Source organism: Hevea brasiliensis, chromosome 4 (genome assembly GCF_030052815.1).
Source record: "Hevea brasiliensis isolate MT/VB/25A 57/8 chromosome 4, ASM3005281v1, whole genome shotgun sequence".
Classification (NCBI taxonomy): domain Eukaryota; kingdom Viridiplantae; phylum Streptophyta; class Magnoliopsida; order Malpighiales; family Euphorbiaceae; genus Hevea; species Hevea brasiliensis.
Window position 1 is genome coordinate 93,891,434 of NC_079496.1, and position 16,556 is coordinate 93,907,989.

Below are 16,556 nucleotides of genomic sequence, written 5' to 3' on the forward strand. Positions count from 1 at the left end.
ATACCATGGGACGCAGAACGTCAACCATGTATGCAGTCAGTATGGCTAAAAAGCCATGATATCACATAATCGGGCATAAAAGCCATGAATATGGGCATAAAAGCCATGAATACGGGCATAAAGCCATGTATACAGGCATAAAGCCTTTCGCAGTACTGCTAAAACAATACCTTATTGGCATGCCAAACTATCCAATCTGACACACATGTCTAGGCAATACAAGGGCATATAATATCATCAAATATTAATATGTTGTGTTTTATGTCTTTATTATTTCACGATAAATTTCATAATTTGTACATTGATCATCATATTCATACATTTCTTACATCATTCCTATTGATCATAATTCACAATAATGGTATTCATATACCATTGTACTCAAAATATTTCTCCTCTCTACAATAATGAGAACTAATGTCTCATTCATACATTAATATGGTTCATTTATTCATTCATTATGTTATTCATATTGATCACAATTCTAAACAATGGTTCACATGTACCATTGTATTCAAAACATTTTTCTTTTCTCATTTATACATTCAAGAATCTATTTATGTAATTACAAATTTTATATTTCAAGTCTTGGTGTCACTATTCACTTCATTGGTCAACATTATTCATTTCATTGGTCAACAAAAAAGTTGACTTTTGCATAGAAAGTGGGTACATTGACTTTAGCACTTCAAACATACCACATTTTTCATTTAAAACTTGTTGGCATTGAGCACCCATACCATTTCTAAACTTAAAACCAAGAGGGCAGAATTTTTAGTTTTTGAAGCTTAATTTTACTGTTCCATTAAGCACTGTTGCAGTGGTAATTTGAGGAAATGGCAAACATGAAAGTTGTTCCTTATTTTGTCTAGTTGAATTTCTTTTTTTGAATCACTCGATTTGGAGTTATGTAGCTCCAGATATGGTCCAAAAACCACAGCTGGCCGGATTTCATTTCTGCAGAATTTTACCAAATCTACAGTCACATGAACAGTGATTGTGAGTGCCATTTGGGTTAGGTTCTGGTCATAATTTGGGGTAGGTTTCTTCATGAAAGTTGTTTGTCTATGTCTTAACTTGTTGCTGTAAAAATTTCAGGTCAATTGACCATTTCTACAGTGAGTTATGGCCAAAATAAGTTTACTGTTCACGTGCACTATTCATACTGGTATCTTGGGTTCTGGCAGATTTTGATCAAACTTTGGTCAATAATTTGATCAAGTTAAGTTCATAATTTGGTCTAACTTTCTTCATATGAAATGTTCTACTATGCCTTAGGTTTCCATCGGTTCAAGAATCGCCTAAATCCGAGTTTTCTGAAGAGAGTTATAGCCATCCAAACATTACTGCTCAAATGAAAATCTGCAGAGTTGCAGGTTTGATAACTCAATTTTGCTCAATAATTTGAATGGGTTAATGGCATAATTTGGGGTAATGTTCTTCATGAAAGTTGTTTGTTTATATCTTATCTTATTGCTGTAAAAATTTCAGGTCAATTTGACCATTCTACAGTGAGTTATGGCCAAATGAACAGTTACTGTTCATTTGGTCATTTCTGCAGGTGCTGGTTGCAGGGTATCCGGATTGGGGCCAACTTTTGGTCCACTTGCTTTGGTCTTTTGGGCATGGTTTCTTCAGAAAAAATGTGCCATTATAAGCCTAGTTTCATGTCCAATTGGCCAAACACCAATTGAACCAACACAGCCCAAGATATGGCGGTCCAAGTGGACTGAAATTTGATCACCTCTTTGCACTCATGGGGCAGCCTGCCCATTCCACTTTGCCATGCAATAATTCACTCCTAATTATGGTCAACTTACCTAAAATGGTCACTAATTGACCATTAAAATGTTCTCTAACAATTTCCCAAGCTAAATCCAAGTTTCACTCCCAAACCCTAGCTCATTTTCAAGGATTACACCAATTACCTTAGTTAGCACACCAATTCATCATACATATATATATATACCTTAAACATCATCTTTAGTCCACTCTAAGTCCATCAAAAACACTTAATCTTGTTCCTCCCTAGGGCTGCCAAAATTCATTGTATACATACACATAAATTCCATTCATTTAATTCACAAATTCTTGCTTATTTTAGGTCTCTAATCATGGAAAGAGAAAGATGTATGCATAATAGGCACTAACCTCTTTAATGGCAGAATTTTCCAAGATTAAACTTCACTTTCCTTCACTTTCTAGGCTGCCAAACACTTCCCCAAGAGGTATGGACAAGTTTTAATGAAAGGTGTCTAGGGTTTAGTAGTGAAAATTCATGGGAAATGGAGGAAATGAAAGAAAATTTTCATGGAGGGAGGAAGAAGAGAAACTCACGTTTTTGGCTGAAGAGAAGGCAGCTGGTATTTTAATTCCTTTGGCCATGTTTATCTCTTTTATTTGTTAATTAATAGGTTGTTTAAATATGATTGGTTAGAACTTTTAAATGACATCATAAAGATGTCATAATGGGCCTTTTTCCTCATTTTCTTTTCCTTTCTTCACTACTCATTTTCAATTTAATTTCTAGTAATGTTTATTCATATTTTATGTCATATTAATTATTTACTCAACTGGACAAGTCGGCCAAAAATCACCTCTGAAGGCGAAATGACCAAAATGCCCTCCGTTTGGCTTAACGGGTCAAAATTGTCTGTACCGATTGAAAAATTTTTCTAAATATTTTCTTGGCATTCTAATGCCATAGGAACCTCAATGACCCTTCTCTGGAGTCCCAATAATTATTTTATGAATTTTTCCCCAGGTCTAGGGCTCCTCGTTGCGAGAACCGCAACTTCCTTCTGGTTACCCATCGCTTGGGCACCGGCTCGTTTAACTTGGTTGTATTTTATTTCTAAAATTTTTCCTAAATTTTTTTTATTAATATTTGAGTTAATTATGGTTCTTGACTTTAGTTTAAATATTTTTCCGGACGTTTTAGCTGTCCGGACCGACACCAGTCACCGGAACAGTAGAATGTACGGAGTTGCTACAATGAGGGTGTTACAGGCACATTCATACATCATGTTAGCTATTATTTATATTAATTATACTTGCATAACTACATAGGTTAATAATGCATATCACAAAAATGTTGCATTGCATTTGTTACTTATAATGTGCTGGTAGTTCATAGATGACCCACTAGTTTCTATTGGGAAAGGAAAGGAAAGCAAAGATTATGGCATGCATGCATTTATGAGCTCACTGTATTTATGCTGTGGGATGCCCAAGTAAGAAAATTTTGTGTCTCCAGTACCATTGTTTGATATGATATGAAAGAGGAAGTGCTAAATAGTTTATTTAATAGGCTGGACTTCTTAGATGTTGGAGAATCACTAATGACATGAGAATCACTAATGACATGAACGACTTTGATGTGGCTTATTTGTGCTTTATAAATCTCATGTGATTGTTACATTTCATGTACTTGACTATAAATTGTTTTATACACGTTTTCTTTCTCTTAGTAGGTTTTTACTTATTGAGCACTTAGCTCATCCCTTTGTTTATATTACCTTTTAGTATAGAAGTTATAGTTAGTGAATTTTAGTTAGTTGAATTTCAAGTCTTAACTTTGCTTAAAGATATATATACATTTTGTAGATTTTTTTTGTACTGACATGTACTTTTGTTATTGTATTATTGTAGTTTGCAACTTAATTATTTGTAATATAAAAAAATTGTAATTACCTTTTATAGTTAAAAAAATATTTATATAAAAATATGTACTTTAAATACAATTTTGATGTAATTTAAACTTATTATAAATTTATATGCTGACCAAAGTTTTATCGCGTGTAACAAATTCAAATTTGAGTCGTTAAAGGTTTTGTGAATAAGCAAGGCCAACGGTAGATACCTTATAGGTAATATCCATTGAATAGTGCCCTTCAAGACGATTGTCTGGGACTAGAAAAATCATTCATTTGTTTGCCAAATAAGGTTTAGATCATTTCACTAGAAGTGATTTTTATTTTTTTTTTAATTTTATTATAAGTATGATCTAAATATATAATTTAAAATTATTTTTAATTAAATATTTAATGACACATTAACCATATTTAGTGGTGTAACGGCGTCAAAAATAAAAAGCGGTAAAATCCGTAAGCTTTTTTTTTTTTTCCTTAAGTAGATAACGTTGTGCAACCTTGTTTTTAGTTTGGCGGAGTCAGAGTTGAACACTGAAGTGTAATAGCTACTGGGCAAATGGCCTCGTCTGTTGCTCTTCATCAGCTCGCTCACTGCTTCTTCATCTACTCCCAGGTCCAATCTCTCTCTCTCTCTCTCTCTCTCTCTCTCTCTCTCTCTTTCTTTGTGTGTGTGTGTTTGTGCAAATCTTTTGATTTTTGCATATACGAAGTTCTTTATTTTTGGTGTATATACGTGAAAGAAACAGTCTGCTTTATGGTCTGCAAGACCCAGATACTCAATCACCAGAAACAGAGGAAGCAGCAGCACTAATAATCTTATCAGACCCATCAAAGCTTCTTTAGTGGAAATACCTCCGTTTCCTCTCTTTCAACCTCCCAAAGTAGAGGAATCTCCGTCTGAGGTGAAATGCTATCCTCATTTTAATATATTTCTTTTAATTTACTGTTTGGTTGCTGAGTAATTTTGGGCTATGTGACTAAGAAAGCGCAATTCACCTGGGGCTTCTTAAAGGTTTGCCGGTCTGGTTGATGAAATCCTAAAACTTGTATAGGCAGTTTGTAGAATTAAGAAAATTAGTGATTCCTAAAATGTTGAACAATTTGCTATTGGATTGTATCATTAATGGGAAATGGTACCCAAGAAAGCAAATTAAGTCCAACGGAGAGTGCTGCAAAGTTTCTGAGAAATTTTCTGTTTTTGCTTTTTAATATTTATAGTAGAAACGCATAAAAGGTCATAAATGAGATTCTACATGTTCTTTCCTCAGGTTTCCTTCCTAAGAGACTAAAATTTCTCTATCTATTTGTTTTAAAAACTCACTGTGCATTAAGCTGCGAACATCCGACCCTCTCTAGAACCCATAATTCAGGGAGCCTCATAAACTAGGACACCTTAGGCAAATTTTTAATTTATTTTTTAAGAATAGGATAAAGCCTGTGATTATTTTTTTTTCCTCATTTTTTTTTTCTCTGTAACAGTTGGAACCAGCAGACCCTGATTTCTACAAGATAGGTTATGTTCGAAGTATGCGTGCTTATGGAGTTGAGTTTAAGGAAGGGCCAGATGGATTTGGAGTCTATGCTTCTAAGGATGTTGAACCACTTCGCCGTGCCAGGGTGAGTTGCTTCAATTCAGCAGTTTACTATGTGTAATTGGCAGCACTATATCTATCCTTATCCATTTGTTCGTGTGTATTTGTGTCTCCATGCTGTTGTATAAATTATCAAACTTCATTATTCCAGTGCTAATTCTATTCTTGTTCCTATTTGCACTAAATTATAAAATGGACTCGCATTTGTGGTTTTGGTTTTTCCTATCTGAGGTTTTGAACTTATATGAACAGATCATAATGGAAATCCCTATTGAGTTGATGTTAACCATAAGCAAGAAGCTCCCATGGATGTTTTTTCCTGACATAATACCTGTTGGTCATCCAATATTCGATATTATCAACTCAACTGACCCAGAGGTATTTTTCCTTGTCTTTAAAGTTATGTTTTTACTGTTAATAGTTAATTTACTACTTCATTTATACGTTATATGTTTTTGGTATTTCTTTCTGATCCCTTCTTTTTATGTATTCTTTGTGGGTTCAATTTAATTGATGGCAGATATATTTGCTGCAATTTGGGATAGTTCTTAATCTTTTTTATTAAAAGAATTTTATGAATGGTCTTTTTTATACCAGTTTCTCTCTGCCAGACAGATTGGGACCTGAGGTTGGCATGCCTTCTTTTATATGCATTTGATTGTAAGGATAACTTTTGGCAGCTATATGGTGACTTCTTACCTAGTGTGGAAGAGTGCACTAGCTTGCTTTTAGCCACAGAGGTGCGTGCAAAAATGTGTGACTGTATTGTTATGTGATCCTTCGTATGACTTGCTTTGCTCTAATAATCATGGATTAAGATTTGTTTCCTTTACCAGCTTTCAATTTCATATTGAGTCAATTCTGGGCCATACCTTCTTCTAAGAATTATCTTGAAGAGATGGTTTTTAGTATGTGTTTTATTCTTATACCTTAAAGCTTAGTCTCAGCTTTTGGGAAGGAGTAAGCAAAACTCTAGAAATCCACTTTAAGGCTCATGCTTCAAATATGCAAATGAATATACAATTGAAGCTTTGATGCTATGGTTTTAAATAACGGCCATTATATAAAGGTTTTTGGGGTTACCTTTACCATTACCTCCATTATGTAAAGGACATTTCTTTTTTTCTGTTATTGTAATGGTCGTTACTTCTGTTATGTAAAGGTAAAGGCCGTTACCCATAGGTTTTCCATTAAGTAATGGCCATTGCCATATAAAATTTTTTTTTGGGTATTATTTTTAATTTTTGTTACAGCAGCCCCCTTTCCAAGCTTCCATGACAATCCAGTTTCCGTTATTCATGACTGTAACTGTTGTAGCCACAACAGTGAGTTAAATCCATGTTTGATGTATACCTATTGCCTCAAGTTCATTATACATACAATAGAATTCTTCATGTAAATTGTATTACTTCTTCCAGTAACTGTAATGCATACCTATTTTCATTTAGAATTTTTAAGTTGCATGGTTGATTTGATCCATTAAATTATAGGATGACACTAGAATCTAGTTTGATTCAATGAATTATGTTTGCATTTGGTGTTTGTTTTTAGTATTTCAACTTGTATGAATTGAACACTTTCAGCCTTCTCACTTCAAAAGTTAAATTTGAAAAATGGGGGCATGACTGCATGAGGGATGAAGACTCACAATCTACAAGTGGCCATTACATTCAAATTTTATTTTTCCATCACCTAAAAGCAATAGTTTATATGCCAAAATGATATTTGCTATGTACACTCAACTCTCAGTAGTGTTTTACTAGTTTTCAGTGGTTTCACATTCTAAAATTTCTAGTTGATAGCTCTTTGTCTCTGATTAATTTGTTTAGTGTAGCTTTTTTCTTTAAAGGCGTATCAAGCATAACCAACCAACCGTGTTTCTCTTTCCTGTTGGATGATATGTGGTATAGGAGGAGCTTTTGGAGTTGCAGGATGAGAATCTTTCATTGAATATGAGAAAACAGCAACGCCGAGCCTTGGAATTTTGGGAAAAAAATTGGGTATAAGAAACCTGCCTATCTTACGAATGTCCTATTTCCGTTGATGTTACCCTCTGACAAACATTTTATGTATTCAACCACACAGCACTCTGGTGTTCCCCTCAAAATAAAGCGCCTTGCACGTGATCCTGAGAGATTCATTTGGGCTGTTAGTATGGCGCAATCTCGGTGCATTAACATGCAAATGAGAATTGGTGCTTTAGTTCAAGATGCAAACATGCTAGTTCCTTATGCTGGTGAGCTTCTATCTCAGTATCTCTAATATTCCTTATCTTTGGTACAGTTATTTGATATTAATGGTCAGTTACAAAAGCAGAACCACAGAGGCTTCTTACAATCAAATGTATCATATGTTTTTTACCGCTATATCATTTTTTTTTCAGTGTGTTATTTGACTTAAATGTTCCCAGCTACCTTTGCCAACTGCCTAATTGAATCTTGATTATATTTGTACACTCAATTCATTAAAACCTTTATTCCTAATGTTATTATAACTCAGTTAAGCCAATGTAGAAGTCCTTTGTGGTTCTGTAAGAGTGATAATATATATGTTCTATTTGATTCAAAAATATAGTTTTGATGTTTTAACTGAAACTGAAAAGCCATGGTATATTTTGTAACTCCTTGGCAATAGAAAAAGATCGAATGAGAGAATTTTGATGTTAGTCAGTTCCTTAATACATAATGTGGAGACATTCTTAGATAGTTTGGGTCTACGATATTCATTAAGTATTTGCTCTGTGTCACTTGATTGTTGACTATATATGGTAAATTATATTTATAATGTGTGTTTTCTCTTGCTTTGGATGGCATAGATATCTGTTAAAGTCCCATTATACTTTTCCTTGAAGTAATTCTCCATTTATAAATGACTCATGATATGAAGAGATTTAGTGTTGGATGAACCGAGAGGCAACTATCCTTGAAGTTATTAAGCAAGCCTTTTAATCTGCAATGCAAGATTGGTTGTATTTAGTGCACTTACCTTGATATTTTAATAATATGTTCTTCATAAGGAAAAATAGTCTTAGTCCACATTAATTAAATTATTCTGGAGTTGCGTAATTTGAAACAATATAGTCCAGATTACATCAGCAAAATATTATTTTATTCTGCCAACAGAATGGTCATTCCATCCAAATTGGACACAAATTTCTATTAGTCAAAGCTTAATATTTAAGTCAACCCCGAAAATAAAATTTAAATCCCTAAATTATCCTACCTGTTTCCCCTCCCCGCTCTCCAATGTCTCTCTCTCCTTGGTTTTTTCTTTCTATCTCCATCTTCTGTTCAAGAGAGAAAAATAGAGCCATGTATAAGATGTTTCTTCCTCACCCGCATCACTCACCCAAAGGTGGACTGTTTCTTCCTCACCCGCTTCACTCACCCTATGGTTGCCAGAACCCAGACTTTCTTGTCAAGAACTAGTAAACCCACCCATCCTCATTCCAACAAGCAAAAAGCCTCCCTTCCTTGTTGCAAATACAACAAGCCCAACCCTCCTTGTCACAACCCAACAATCCCCAATCCACTTCAGCTTCATTTGAAGATGAAAATTGTATCACACAACCTCACCTTCCACCAGTCTCAAACTCACAATGGAAGCTCACCTCTCGTTGCCCTACCTCGCCAACATAGCCACATATCATATCTCACTGCCTCGTCATTTCACCGATTCGTTCATTGCCTCGCTGTCTCAACGATTCGTTGCTTTGCCACATTCTACTTTCCTAGTTGCCACAATCCTCACCACCTAGCATCTCACTTCTTGACTACCATATTTGAAACCTCTAGCCAAGAAAGGTAATCATAAATGTCAACATAACCTATCTTCAATTTCAATGTTATCCTTAGACAGTCTTGAATTAAGGTTCAATTTCTTGGTTTTTAATTGTTTTTTAAATTTACTTTTAGCTTTTGATTGTGGAGAATTTTGATTTCAATTGAATTGGGTTTGTGAATTTTGTTTATTTATGATGCAAACAAAAGGAAGAATTGAACTAGAAAGGTAAGAACACATAAGAATTACTGGGGAAGAAGAGATTTATAGAGAATGCAAGATATCAACACTCCTTTGCAAGTTCCTGGGAGTTCTTTTTATATATCAGTTTAAAATAACTGCCCTAAGGCTTAACAACCCACGCTAATCAAGATACGTCAATGCCTCCTGTTAGGTATCACCACTGATCAATCTCTGAATACAAAGATTGTAATTGAATTTAGGAAGAATAGAAGAAATAGAGGAGGTGAGAAGAGAAGTAGACTTAGATGACAAGAGAAATGGAGTCTGAGAGAGGAGAAATCTTGTTATTGATTCATCAACTGGAATGAGTGAATACAAGTGAGTTTCTTCCTATTTAACAAGTAGCATAACTGCTGTCTAACTTAATAAGCTGTCTCAATTGATTTTTTAACAGACTAATATTTTTCCCCCCCAAATTCTATTCTATCCAACACTCCCAATTTCTCTCTCTTTAATTTTCTTCCCTTTCCTATAATTGTAATAATATATTCCCTAAGAGAATCTTCTTGTCCCCAAGAGGATTAGAAGTCAGGAAACTAATGTAGAATGAAAGATTGATCCTCCTAAGTTGCTTCTGTAACAGGCAAGTTGACCCATTTGATGAGGCCTTGAAGCACTTGTTGGTCATTTCTGGTAATCACCCTAGTTTGAAGGACTTTCTTAGGGGCTTCCAAAATGATATCATCCTGAAAAGAGGGTAAGTCCTAGACCAATGTCGCACCATCCCCTACTTTCTTCTTGAGGAGAGAGACATGAAAAATAGGGTGAAAGGTAGCTGAGTCAGGCAATTGAAGCTTCTATGCTACTGAACCTACCTTGGAAATCACTTGGAAAGGACCATAGTATCTTGCTGGAAATTTAAAATTCTTCCTAACAGCCACAGACACTTATCTATAAGGCTGCAACTTGAGATATACCCAATCACCAACCTCAAACTATCTTTTTGTTCTTTTTCTATTAGCATATTGCTTCATTCTATTTTGTGCTTTCAATAAATTTTCCTTGATCAATTGAGACATATGCTGTCTTTCCTCCACAAAATCAAAAACAACCCCAACTGCAGTAGAATCAACCGGTAAAAATACCAAGGGAGGAGGTTTATACACATACAATGCTTCAAAGGGGGACATTTTCAAAGCATTATGATGATAAGTATTCTACCACCATTCAGCTAGAGAGAGCCATTTATACCATGAATGTGGTTTCTAAAAGCAAATGGACCTCAAATAACCCTCCAAACTTTGATTCAACCTTTTTGATTGACCATCTAATTGTGGATGGTATGCAGTGCTATAGTCTAGCTTGGTACCCATCAACTTGAAGAGCTCCCTCTAAAAGAAACTAGTAAATACTTTATCTCTGTCAGAAATAATAGTGGTAAGACATCCATGTAACTTGAATATATTGTCTAAGAACAGTTTAGCAATGTCTTTAGTGGAAAAAGGATGATGTAATGCTATAAAGTGGGTGGATCTTGGCAATTGTTCTATAAAATCCATGGTAACATGTTACCAAGCTTGGTTGTAACAGCCCTGGAGATGCACAAGTTTCACTCTTACACCTGGCACATGTATCACGGCCCTTGATCCATTCCACTACTGCCTTCAACTGATGTAGAATAGCTAAGAAAAAAGAACAAAATAAGGACCAATCCATGTAACTTGAATATATTGTCTAAGAACAGTTTAGCAATGTCTTTAGTGGAAAAAGGATGATGTAATGCTATAAAGTGGGTGGATCTTGGCAATTGTTCTATAAAATCCATGGTAACATGTTACCAAGCTTGGTTGTAACAGCCCTGGAGACGCACAGGTTTCACTCTTACACCTGGCACATGTATCACGGCCCTTGATCCATTCCACTACTGCCTTCAACTGATGTAGAATAGCTAAGAAAAAAGAACAAAATAAGGACCAATCCTTGAAAAAGAGAACTAATTCTCAATAATTTTATTTAATTTCAATAATGATCATAATCCAAAGCTACTGAATAATAGAAAATTAGCTCTATTTATAGAGCTTACAGCCCTAATCAAATTAGGAATAGAAATCCTAATTCAACTCTAATTAGGAATACTAAATAAGATAAATTAGGAAATAATAGACTTAATAATAATAAAATTCCAAAATAATAAAAACTCTTTAAAATTTCTAATTCTATAATAATTAAAATTTTTAAGTAAAATTCTAAACTTCCTATTCTGCATTATGCTTCCCTAGTTGAAGAAAACTCGACCTCGAGTTCTAAAGTATTGAAGGATCAAGAACCAAGTAAGGAGAACACACAGTACAATCTTCTTGGATGGTAGCAATAAGAATGACTTGAAGAAGTTTGCACTTGCTTTTGTATTCTTAGAAACATCTGGGAAGATAAAATCAGTTACAACAATAGTTGAAATGCCCTTTAACTCAAAAGGATTTTCAATTTTCATTGATGTCTCCATAGAATCTTTTTCATTCCCCAATATATCTTCCTCAAGCTTTGGTTGTGCAGTTTTTTCAATTTCTTGCTCTGGAAAAGGCTCTTCAACATGTGAATGCTCAAGACTTGAATCGTTGGATTCTTCAATCTCATACTCTTCAACCTTTATTTCCTTAGGTTGCTCTTTTTGTTCCTCATTCTCATCTACAAGCTGCACATCGAATTTTTCTTCTTGTTCATCTTTAATGTCAAGCTTCTTTCCTTGATTTACAATTTGAATTTCTTCTTTAAGTTCTTGCACAGCTACCGATAACTTATTAAGCTCTATTTTTGATAACTCATCAACTTGTACTTCTACTTTTAATAACTTATCAAGCCGTGCTTTTAATTTTTTTACACTTGAAATCACAAGTTCTTTCCTGCATTCTTCAAGCTCTTTTTCCTTAGCTTGTAAGAATTATTATAAAACTTCATATTTCCTTTCTTTATCTATTAAAATCTGTTCAACTTCTCGATATTCACTATGTAAGAAAGAACACATTTCACGATCACATTTATATCTATAATTATCTATCCAATGACATAGAGATAGTAATTCTAGGTTCTTTTGGTTTTCGACTCTCTTTTATTATTATTTTTTTTGAATTGTAGGCAACAAGGAAAAATTTCGAAGGACAAAAATACCGGTGGTAATCTAACGAATGGGAGGACTTGAATGAGAAGTCTGATAATTTTGTGAAAAGCGATGCAAATTTGGCTCGATTTTAGGCTCTGATACCAAAATTGATGTAAAATAGCTAAGAACAAAGAATAAAACAAGAACCAATCTTTGAAAAAGAGAACTAATCCTCAATAATTTTATTTAATCTCAATAATAATCGTAATATAAAGCCACTGAATAATAGACAATTAGCTATATTTATAGAGCTTACAACCCTAATCAAATTAGAAATAGAAATCCTAATTCAACTCTAATTAGGAATACTAAATAAGATAAATTAAAAAATAATAGACTTAATAATAATAAAATTCCTAAACAATAAAAACTCTTTAAAATTTCTAATTATATAATAATTAAAATTCCTAAATAAAATTCTAAACTTCCTATTTTGCATTATCAATATTCCAGGCCAAAAGAAAACATAGGTAGCATTAATACCAGAATGCCCTCCCAATTAAGAATCATGATACAAAGCTAATAAATGTTCCTTCAAAGTCCCATTATCTTCTGCATAAAGCATGTCTTTATTAAATAGAAGACCATTTTTGAAAGAGTACCCAAGATGGATTTTGTCATCAAAAGATAAATGGGAAATCAATTCAGTAGCTTGCTTATCATTCACATAGCTCTGAATTAAATGAGTCATCTAAGTAGGCTGTATTGAAGATTGTAGAGTCAACATTGACCATCTGAAGGTGCAAGCCTCTTGGACAATGCATCAACAATTTTTTTGTCCATTCCCTTGTACAAAATTTTGTACTGCAGTTCCAACAATTTAGAGACCCTCGCTGAGTTGCAAATTAGTGTGCAAGCTTTGCTCTAGTAGGTGTTTAATACTCTCATGATATGTCTTAATGAAGAAGGGACCCTGCCCCAAATAATGCCTGCATTTAGAGACAACAGAGGTAATTACTAATAATTTCCTCTCATAAATAGATAATGCTTTAGTTCTTGGCCTAAAAGTCTTAGAAATGAAGGCTATAGGGTGCCCACAATGCTGCAACACTGCTTCCATGCCAATACCACTTGCATCAGTTTCAATATTAAACTGCTTTTTAAAGCAAAGCCAGCATAGGAGCCTTGGATATAGCTTCCCTAAGTTGCTCAAAAGCATTTTGAGCCACTTCATCCTTTTAAAGAGCATCTTTTTTAAGCAAGCAGTCAATGGTTTGCCGATGATACCATAGTGCAACATAGGCTTTCTATAGTAACCAGTTAACCTTAAAAAGCTTCTTAATTCCTTTATTGATTTTGGGGCTAGACAGGAAACCATTGCTTGGACTTTAGCAGTGTTAGTAGCAACACCCTTTGTTGAAATTATGTGTCCTAAATAGTCAATCTCAGGTTGCCAAATGAACACTTACTCAACTTAGCAAACAATGTTGTTGTTGCAGCACTTTAAATACCCCCTCCAAGTGCCTTAAGTGGTCAGACCGAGATGAACTATATATTAACATGTCATCAAAAAAAAAAAAAAAAAAGTAGGACAAATTTCCTTAAAAATGGCTGAAATATGTGGTTCATAAGGGCTTGAAAAGTGGTAGGGGCATTAGTCAACCCGAAGGACATGATAGTGAAACTATAATGCCCTTGATGAGTCTTAAAGTTGTTTGGTGGACATCCAAAGGGTTCATTCAAATCTGATGATAGCCAGCCTTTAAATAAATCTTAGAAAAATAGAGGCCCCATAAAGCTTATCCAATAGATCATCTATAATAGAGATTGGAAATTTGTCCTTAATAGTTATATAATTAAGCCTTTTGTAGTCAATGCAAAACCTCAATGACCCATCTTTTTTCTTAACCAATAGCACTGGACAGGCATAGAGACTAGTGCTTGATTATATTACACTATTATCCAACATCTCCTTAACAAGCTTCTTTATCTCAGCTTTTTGAAAGTGGGGATACCTTCATGGCTTTTTATTAACAGGCTGAGCAGTAGGCATTAGAGGAATAGAATGATTAGGGCTTCTGAAGGGTGGAAACATGGTTTCAAATCGTAGTTGCGGTCACGAGTAACAGAAACAGGCCTACAACGACCATAATGTAATGGTAACAGCCTAGTGCAGCTCAAATTTTTTTGAAAAATTTGCAAATTTCGTAAAATGACTATATTGGTAGATACAAGTAAAACTAAGATGAACAATTATATAGTTAGCACAAATATATCAAATAAAAACATTAAAACAACCAATAACTCATCTCTTTTAGTCTTTTTTAAAGAATTAACTTTGGAGAATAGAGTAATTTACTAATCTTAGTCAAGATTCTTAGAAAACAATGAAAGGAGAGATGTATGAAGAAAGGAGGAAACTTTGAGTGAAAATTTGAGAGAAATTGAAGTCAAGCATTAGCTACTAATGTGCTGCATGCAGAGAGAAGATAAAAGGCACCAAAATACTGTTCACATGTAAAAAAATGGCAAAGGAATCTTTAAAGCAGCGGTCGTTATTGCTATTTAATGGTAGGTAACGTCCGTTACTGTTACATAATGGCCGTAACGACCGTTACACTTGCAAGTATCTGTTTGCCTATAAATAATGGCCTCACGCATAACGGACTCCTTCAAAACTTTTAAATAATGTAACAGTCATTATTTGAAACCATGGGTGGAAATCCTTTGGAATCCTAAAAAATACACTGGTATTTAGCCAATAATTGCTACAAATCAATAGGATAAGTAGAGGAAGAAGAAAATTTGCCAACACAGAAGCATGAGAGTCAATACCGTGGTTTCAAATAACGGCTATTACGTTATGTAACTATCGTTATTTACAGGTTTTGAGGGGGCTATTACGTGTGAGGTCATTATTTACAGGTAAATAGGTATTTGTAGGTGTAATGGCCGTTACATAATGGTAACGGCTGTTACCGACTGTTGAATAATGGTAACGGCTGTTACTTTGAAAATTCCTCTGCCATTTTTTCATATGTGCACAGTGTTTGGTGCCCTTTTCTTGTTTTTGTGTGCAGCACTTTAGCAGTTGCTGTTTGGCTTCAATTTCTCTCAAATTTTTACTCAAAGTTTCCTCCTTCATACAACAACTCTCCTTTCATTATTTTTTAAGAATCTTGGCTAAGATTAATAATTTACTCTATTCTTCAAATCTAATTCTTAGAAAAAGACTAAAAGTGGTGAGTTATTTGTTGTTTTATACAATTTAATATCTTTATTTAATGTATTTGTGCTTACTATATAGTTGTGTATCTTAGTTTTACTTGTATCTATCAATATATAATTATTTTACAAACTTTGCAAATTTTTCAAAAAAAATTTGCATAGCATCAGGCCATTACCATTACGTTAGGGCCGTTATAGGCTTGTTTTCTTTACCTGCGAGCGTGATTTAAAACCATGGTCAACACACTGGAGCTGAAATAGTTGAACAGAAAATAATGTTGCCTAGAAGTCTCCACCTTGGTTGTGACTTAATAGCTCTTCATCCAAATAATTTAGAGACTCAGATTTGAGCTCTGTCTTAGTAATTCCCTTCAACAACTCTAGCATTCCTGCCCTATAAAAGCTCATTGTTGAATTCTGGAAATCAAAAACTCATAATTGAAAGTTTTCATCCAATCCACTCCAAGAATAATGTCAAAACTTTCTATATCTAACAGCTTGAAATCAAAGCTAAAGGAATCATGATGAGTTTTCCATGAAAAGGAGGGACACATACTGGAACTAGAAAATTTTCTCCCATTTGCTATTGATACAACAAATGGAGGTACATCCATTAATGGAAGCTTCAATTACTTAGCCACTTTCACATCCAGGAAGCTATGGGTACTCTCACTATCTAATAAAATCAATAACTGCCTGTTTCTATACTTGCCCTTAACTCTAATAGTGTCAGTTCCCTTGCATCCCTTCGATTGCATGAACTGAAAGGGTCATTTCATCCATGGAATTTATCACATCTCCATCTAACGCATCATGCCATACCTCCTCACTATCTTATACTTCTTGCCCTTACGATAGAAAAGCTGCCCCTTCATTATCACGAACCCAAATAGCCATAACAGCCTTTTGTTGCTTACATTGATGGCCAGAGAAAAACTTCTCTCCACATTTAAAACATGGTCTTGGTTGTCTAATGGTATTGGAGTAATTACTAATACTAGTGGTTGTCTTAGTTGCAGGTTA

The 16,556-nt window shown here is 34.3% G+C and overlaps 1 protein-coding gene across 1 annotated transcript in view; it reads left to right on the forward strand.

Moving 5' to 3' along the window:
• The first annotated feature begins 4,136 nt into the window (after positions 1-4,136).
• Positions 4,137-16,556, forward strand: part of LOC110643393 (protein PLASTID TRANSCRIPTIONALLY ACTIVE 14) — a 36,505-nt gene continuing 24,085 nt past the window's right edge. Inside the window, exons 1-7 of the mRNA XM_058145728.1 lie at positions 4,137-4,266; positions 4,400-4,555; positions 5,133-5,270; positions 5,498-5,623; positions 5,857-5,985; positions 7,156-7,245; positions 7,331-7,481. Of these exons, the coding sequence (XP_058001711.1) occupies positions 4,210-4,266; positions 4,400-4,555; positions 5,133-5,270; positions 5,498-5,623; positions 5,857-5,985; positions 7,156-7,245; positions 7,331-7,481 (847 nt within the window). The 5' untranslated portion in view covers positions 4,137-4,209. The remainder of the gene's footprint in view (positions 4,267-4,399; positions 4,556-5,132; positions 5,271-5,497; positions 5,624-5,856; positions 5,986-7,155; positions 7,246-7,330; positions 7,482-16,556) is intronic.